Source organism: Xyrauchen texanus, chromosome 15 (assembly GCF_025860055.1).
Source record: "Xyrauchen texanus isolate HMW12.3.18 chromosome 15, RBS_HiC_50CHRs, whole genome shotgun sequence".
In the NCBI taxonomy this organism is placed as follows: domain Eukaryota; kingdom Metazoa; phylum Chordata; class Actinopteri; order Cypriniformes; family Catostomidae; genus Xyrauchen; species Xyrauchen texanus.
Window position 1 is genome coordinate 21,740,072 of NC_068290.1, and position 7,879 is coordinate 21,747,950.

The following is a 7,879-nucleotide window of genomic DNA, read 5'->3' on the forward strand; positions in this document are numbered from 1 at the left end:
GATTAAATGAGCAAAAATAAATGCATACCCCTTTTATATTTTATTGTTTAATGTGAAGACACTTTTACAAAACAAATTATGCGGTCATAGCTTTAATACTAGATGCCTATACAAACAATGCTTAATCTAAAACATGACATATCAAGTTTCATAGCATTAAAAAAAGAAATGTAGAAATATATAAATTATGTTTTTTTTAATAAAACTAATAACATTTTACAAATACATTCACATTTACTTACATTACACCTAAATGGCACTGTTCCTCTAGTACTGCAAATAACAAGGACTTAATAATAGATAAGTGGCATAATAAGATTAAGTGTAAAGACTATATCAACAGGTATCATCCACATTAGGCCTCAGCCATCATCAGTCAACACTGTGTCAAAGTGCATTCCAAATACATAATATAAAAATACAGAACATTCAGAAAGTCCACAGGATTAACATTGTTCAGCTGAACAGGAGCCCAACCCACACAGTACAGAAGAAAAGTCTCCCTGAACCAACATTCAAAAACATATTAGCACCATAACTATTCTTATGGGAATACCCTGAGAAGTAAATACAGAATAACTATTGAAACATCTGGATAGTCTGTCATAAATCAATAGATTTTACGGTTACAAATATCATTGAAAACAAGACTGGAAGCAACATTTATATAAGATCAAGGAAAGCTTAATAGTGACTGCATAACTAATTGCAGTGTTTGTTGTTAAATGGAATATAATTCCTGACATTTCTTTTGAAGACTAACATTGATGTACCCATTACAACATTAGTCTCAAAGTACTGTGAAACAGTTATGTTCAGTAGCAAGCAGGGCAGTATTAAATAACATTGCCACATCAAGTCACACATGTTCAGAACAATTCATAAAGGATAATGTTTCAATGAGTCAATATTTGGCAGTACATGTTAAGCACCTGAACATGGGGTTGTACATGATCCTTCATGCAAGACCTCTTCAGTGTAGAATCATGTGTCTGGCCCATTAAGAAGAGTTGACAAACTGCAACTTAACCATCCATATTTGGTGCAATCTCTGTATATTCGTCAGCTTCTGAGCTATTGCTGACAACCATGCTGTTGTGGTCCCCTATGATGATATACTCTAGATGGGAGCTCTTCACATTAATGCTGTTGCCACTCAGCGTGTCCTGCGTTGGGATTATGGGGTCATGGCTCTGACTATCTTCCATTTCATCTACTGTTTAAAAAAATCGTGATCATTAATTTGTATGTATTAATACAACATTATGTATTGATTATGTATGATCATACATAACGGAATCCAAAAAATAAGATCAAGATCATGTCATTAAGAATTTATATATAACAGCTTATTTATAATGTATTTCTATTTACATAAAGTATACTATACAATTGTTCAATTATATTATAGTAATATAAGTATTATACAATATAAGTACTTACAGTATTCTTTGTATAAATTAATATATTAGTATAAGTACACTGTTAAGTGTGAAGTATTTTTGTTTTGAGGAGCAAGACAAGCAGATAATTTGCCTTAATTTCAAAACCTCTTACCATTAATTGTATCATTCTGAGAAAGCAAACAATGCTGGTCACAGGTAATGCATTGGCTGTTATTGTTCCCAATAATGCAGTTGGTGAGGGAAGAGTTTTGTAGGTTTATAATACAAGGTGGATGTGGCCCTTGTTTTTCTATAAAACAAGAAGACAAAAACAAAAGACAATTGTAAGAGCACCAGTACAACACATGTGAAACAGAAATACAAAGCAATTACGTAGTCACTACTACTTTGGGAAGTAAGAAAGTGAGCAGTTTCCATTATAATAACTTTTATACTAAAGGTGTGTGAGAAATTGGTGGTCTCAGGGCCAGGGTTATGATTTCAGGGGCCCCAAGCAACTGTCCAGATGGGGGGTCCCTTTCGGCACACAACCAGGGAAATTACATAAAAGTGATTTTATATCATCATTTTAAAATAATTTTTAACAGCCAATTATTCTGAATTTCTAGTAGCCAAGTACATTAAAAATGTTTATTGTAATAAAAATCTAAATAAAGAAAATTAATGCACGTTTTTCATAGTGTTTCCACTAAATGAACACAAGGAATGAATATACAGTGAGGAAAATAAGTATTTGAACACCCTGCTATTTTGCAAGTTCTCCCACTTAGAAAACATGGAGGGGTCTAAAATTGTCATCGTAGGTGCATGTCCACTGTGAGAGACATAATCTAAAAAAAAAAATCCAGAAATCACAATGTATGATTTTTAACTATTTATTTGTATGATACAGCTGCAAATAAGTATTTGAACACCTGTCTATCAGCTAGAATTCTGACCCTCAAAGACCTGTTAGTCTGCCTTTAAAATGTCCACCTCCACTCCATTTATTATCCTAAATTAGATGCACCTATTTGAGGTCATTAGGTGCATAAAGACACCTGTCCACCCCATACAATCAGTAAGAATCCAACTACTAACATGACCAAGACCAAAGAGCTGTCCAAAGACACTAGAGACAAAATTGTACACCTCCACAAGGCTGGAAAGGGCTACGGGAAATTGCCAAGCAGCTTGGTGAAAAAGGTCCACTGTTGGAGCAATCATTAGAAAATGGAAGAAGCTAAACATGACTGTCAATCTCCCTCGGACTGGGGCTCCATGCAAGATCTCACCTCGTGTGGTCTCAATGATCCTAAGAAAGGTGAGAAAACAGCCCAGAACTACAGAGGAGGAGCTGGTCAATGACCTGAAAAGAGCTGGGACCACCGTTTCCAAGGTTACTGTTGGTAATACACTAAGACGTCATGGTTTGAAATCATGCATGGCACGGAAGGTTCCCCTACTTAAACCAGCACATGTCAAGGCCCGTCTTAAGTTTGCCAATGACCATTTGGATGATCCAGAGGAGTCATGGGAGAAAGTCATGTGGTCAGATGAGACCAAAATAGAACTTTTTGGTCATAATTCCACTAACCGTGTTTGGAGGAAGAAGAATGATGAGTACCATCCCAAGAACACCATCCCTACTGTGAAGCATGGGGGTGGTAGCATCATGCTTTGGGGGTGTTTTTCTGCACATGGGACAGGGCTGACTGCACTGTATTAAGGAGAGGATGACCGGGGCCATGTATTGCGAGGTTTTGGGGAACAACCTCCTTCCCTCAGTTAGAGCATTGAAGATGGGTCGAGGCTGGGTCTTCCAACATGACAATGACCCGAAGCACACAGCCAGGATAACCAAGGAGTGGCTCTGTAAGAAGCATATCAAGGTTCTGGCGTGGCCTAGCCAGTCTCCAGACCTAAACCCAATAGAGAATCTTTGGAGGGAGCTCAAACTCCATGTTTCTCAGCTGACAGCCCAGAAACCTGACTGATCTAGAGAAGATCTGTGTGGAGGAGTGGGCCAAAATCCCTCCTGCAGTGTGTGCAAACCTGGTGAAAAACTACAGGAAACGTTTGACCTCTGTAATTGCAAACAAAGGCTACTGTACCAAATATTAACATTGATTTTCTCAGGTGTTCAAATACTTATTTGCAGCTGTATCATACAAATAAATAGTTAAAAAATCATACATTGTGATTTCTGGATTTTTTTTTTTAGATTATGTCTCTCACAGTGGACATGCACCTACGATGACAATTTCAGACCCCTCCATGATTTCTAAGTGGGAGAACTTGCAAAATAGCAGGGTGTTCAAATACTTATTTTCCTCACTGTAAATATAATAATAAATATAATTAATACACAAATACAGCAATTATTAAGGCTATATTTATCTACATATATTTTTACAATTTTGTTTGTAAATGAACAGGGTGTGCCAAAAACAAATGTACAACTTCTAGGTGTGGGTGAGAAACTGGTCAATATTTAAGTCATTTGTTCCTGTAAATCTTGACCTTAGCTGCTTGATACGCCATCTAGCACTCTGCAGACTCTAAAAGTAAGTGTAATCGAGCTTGAAATAATGATCTGTCCTATAGACTAAAATAAAGTGTTTTGGCAGCACGAGGGAGAACTACACAATATTAGGCAGGTGGTTTTACTGTTGTGGCTGATCGGTGTGTAGCGACTGGGGGAATCAATGAAGGAATCATTAACTCGGCAGGTTCCGAACAAACAAGAACTTACTGTTGAAACTCCCCTAATTACTGAAATAGCGCCAACTAGTCTCCACAAGCACAATAAATGTATTGACAAAGAGACAATGAACTATTGACAGAGAACCGCATGTGACATCCGCATGCTCACCACGTGCTTATCGTGTGGACAGGAAGGGGAAACTTTGAACGCAACAATGTGTGTGTGTGTGTTTTTCAGTTAAACACAGAACTGCATATTGCTAATGAAATACGTGTAATCCCTGTATGTTGTGTATTTCTGAGGTATATCAAACTCGTTAGAACTGTTTCGTTGTATGTTTTAAACTCTGAGGCCTCATATTTAATAGCCGAAGAGTGTATATTCCTTTCTAAGTGTACTAAATACACGTTCCTTGGTATCAAATTAAACCTTACGACTTGTCCTAGTTGAATATAAATATAACATTACCTTAGAATGGTGTTCTGCTAGGTATTAACAATCTTTTGAGTTATTCAAACCAAAGCCAGACCCGGTCATAAGAAACATGCAAATGAGCCGTGACGGAACAAAGGAATCATTCTCCTGCCCAAAGAAAGGGGACTTTTACGACCCCCCCAAAGGAATGCTCAGACTGCTGAAGCTCACTGCTTTCTTACTGAGAAGGAGAAATGACACCTTTTAATCCTATATATGCTATATATATATATAATCCATGTGATAAAAATATTGACATGTATCTAATGTGCCATCTCACAATTTCCCTTAAATGTTGCTTGATCTATGTTTCTTGCAAACTCTAATGGGTTAATGTTTCAGACTTTGCATACTATGGTTAACCAAAATCATATGTGTGTCATATTTGGTCTCTATAACTTGGTATTTTGAAGATTGAAATGACTGTGTACATGATATGTCGATAACAACAACATATTAGTATTACAAGTATATTTCCTATTTTCTTTCTTGCACATGCAATGGGCAATTTTACAACAAAGAGCAATAAACCAAATTCCCGCCTAGAACTCAAACCCTTCTTATTGGTCGAGCCAATGAGAGGTGGGACATGTTTTCTAAGGGTATAAAATTGCTGCGCCCACTTCCTCGCACTCTTTTATCTCTTCTCTTATCTCTTCGCTCTCTTAGCCCTCTCTTAGCTCTCTCGCTCTTGCTTCCTGCCTCTCCTGTTTTCTGGTCCTCTGAGCCTTGTGCTCTCTCACTCTCTTGCTGAATGATGCTGAACTAGAAGGCCCAAAGGACTCCCAAGCGTGCGCCAGGCTACGGCCTTGTCTCTGACTCCCACTGGTTCTCTCTCTCATCAAGACAACATCATCAAAGATCAACTCAAGCCATCAACAAATTGCATCAGGACAGTTTAATTCAAATGGGACATGCAAGTATCAAACTTAGTCTCATTATTTGATACATTAAGTATCCTTAACCCCTTTCTAAAAAGGGCGTGTCAGAACTAATATGATGGTTTGCTCAGGCTGTTGATCTGCTGAATTTCAAACAATACTATAACTTCTTGCCTTCCTGTATTCTGCTTCAGCCCTCTTTCCCTTGGTAAACTGTATGAATGTATGTATATGTATGTTAGAGTAGTTTAAATGTTTAGTCTAGTTAATAAAGTCTTGTTCATGTCACATGTAAAGTTGTCTGTGTCTCAAGCTCATATCTAAAGTCACTAATCATAGATTTTGACTACTTGCTCTTAATACGTAGTAAGAAAGACATTTCCCTGCCCCGGAAATGTACATTTCTATTAATTAATTAATTAATTAATTAATAACCAATATTGAGTGTTCACGGGATGAACCGAGTATTTGGTTGTAATGTTAATGTAGCTACATCAAGTTAACCCGATTAACTGATCCAAATATTCATGATCGATTATAACAAGTTATGATTGATTATTAATATTTCATAGAGCTGATTCGCTACAGGTGTATATATAAGCTTTACACATTTCACACAACTTTTGTTATACATTACACAATTGAATTTAATGGAATTTTGTTCTGAATTGTAATGCATGCGTAAATCTTAATAATAGGCTAAAATATTTTTTAAGTGTGTGTATGCAGCTCAAGTCAAATGTTAAGAAAAACTTGCATGTTAATACAGTAAAACAGAAGCAAATATTTGGAGTACTTTAGTATTTGGGTATCAGTCACAAATAGTCAAGCAAAACAAGCAAGAATGTCTACCTGACAATGGGATGTCCTCTGAATGGTGATGGTCCTCATGACTTTTGTGTACTGAATGGCAAATGCATGAAAGAAAGAAAATGAAAGAATAATACAAATTAATATACACATTACACAGAAATACAGGTCTATTTGATGGGAGTGTTGATCTTTGACAAGTTGTTTAACCTGGACATCCTGTAACACTCTCATACAACGCCGGGTCACAAAATCCGAGGCAACTGAAGAACAAGCTGCATGCATTGCGACCTTTTTTGATGACAATCTGTATCAGCATGGATGCTTTCTGCCTGTCAGTGGCCTGCGATGTGACAACCTGAGCCTCATACGCCGTGATTGTGCGTGACTGGCACAAACAACTGGACATCCTTTGAACTAAATACTCTGTCATACACCTACTTAGAGAGCTTAAATATAGCTTCAATCGTTTTTCTGTTGGGAAAGATAACAAGCGAGAAATAATGTCATTAGTATAACATATAACATTTATAAGCATATATAGTGTTTATTACATTGGTTTTATGACTGAAATGCAAAAATGCAAGCGATAATAACGGCTTTGTTGCAGTTCCTTGTTCTCACATTCTTTACTATTTTGTAAAAACAGAAAATATTAATGTGGAATAACGAAATGTGGGGCTGTGAGTTCAAAACTTACCAGACGATATAACAAACGAGACGTCCATCTACAGCAGTCACAAACAACACCAAACAACTCAACGTAAAGCTCTAATCTGATGTAATGTGAAAACGAAACACCAGTACAGTTCATATCCGTACCTACCAGAGCGCATGCGCTTTAAAAATGTAATTTCCCGAGGTGAATTCCCCTTTGTGCATGTGTCATTTTGCTTCACCGCAATTCTTAATGTCAAGTGAACAACAAAACGAGTTATTTGTACTTAATACTTGGTAAATACAATTCTGTTAGTGGCACACATATAGGCTAGCAGCGTGAATGTCGTTACCACCCAAATGAAAGTGTCATTCCGGTAATTGTGTTACTAAAATAATCACGCGTGTACATTGTATGCAAATTAATCTTAACTGCATCAGCCGCAAAGTTTACTTTTGTACGTTTGCAACGCAGCACTGATTAAAAAGCATCAGGTATAGAATCAATAAGTTGCTTCAAACTTGTTCTTTATTGGTTGTAGCCGTTATAATAGTGAGGTTTCGTTGTACTTAATCTGATGAGCATCGAATTAGACAGTGCTACAGGCCGGTGAAATGGAAGCAAAGAGTGAAATTATGACCGTATGATAACAACAGTCCAGTTTCGTCTGGATGCATGTCATTATTACAAAGGACGAATAATTATGTTTTCAGATAAATGTTACTAGACATCTCGAGGCAGGTGAAAATGAAATGTTTTTCTAATAGTCAATATTATGTAAAAATATTGTAATATTAAGGAATATGAATTGTATAATATGAAGACTAATGTGTATTTCATCACACCCCAAAACAGAATTGTGTAAAAACAATATATTTCCTAGTTTCCCTTTTCTTTTTTAATGTTGTCATGAGTTTCACTCCAAAAATTCAGTATGAGGCAATTAATGATCTCGAACAAACCT

General features: G+C 36.6%; 1 protein-coding gene across 1 annotated transcript; it reads right to left on the reverse strand.

Moving 5' to 3' along the window:
* Positions 1 to 33: 33 nt before the first annotated feature.
* si:dkey-29h14.10 (uncharacterized) lies at positions 34 to 7,066 on the reverse strand. The gene is made up of 5 exons (XM_052144666.1): positions 6,958 to 7,066; positions 6,468 to 6,731; positions 6,300 to 6,350; positions 1,558 to 1,695; positions 34 to 1,216 (listed from the first exon to the last, which is right to left on the reverse strand). The coding sequence occupies exons 1-5, from the start codon at positions 6,983 to 6,985 to the stop codon at positions 1,026 to 1,028; spliced, it is 672 nt and encodes a 223-aa protein (XP_052000626.1). The 5' UTR covers positions 6,986 to 7,066; the 3' UTR covers positions 34 to 1,025.
* Positions 7,067 to 7,879: the final 813 nt, after the last annotated feature.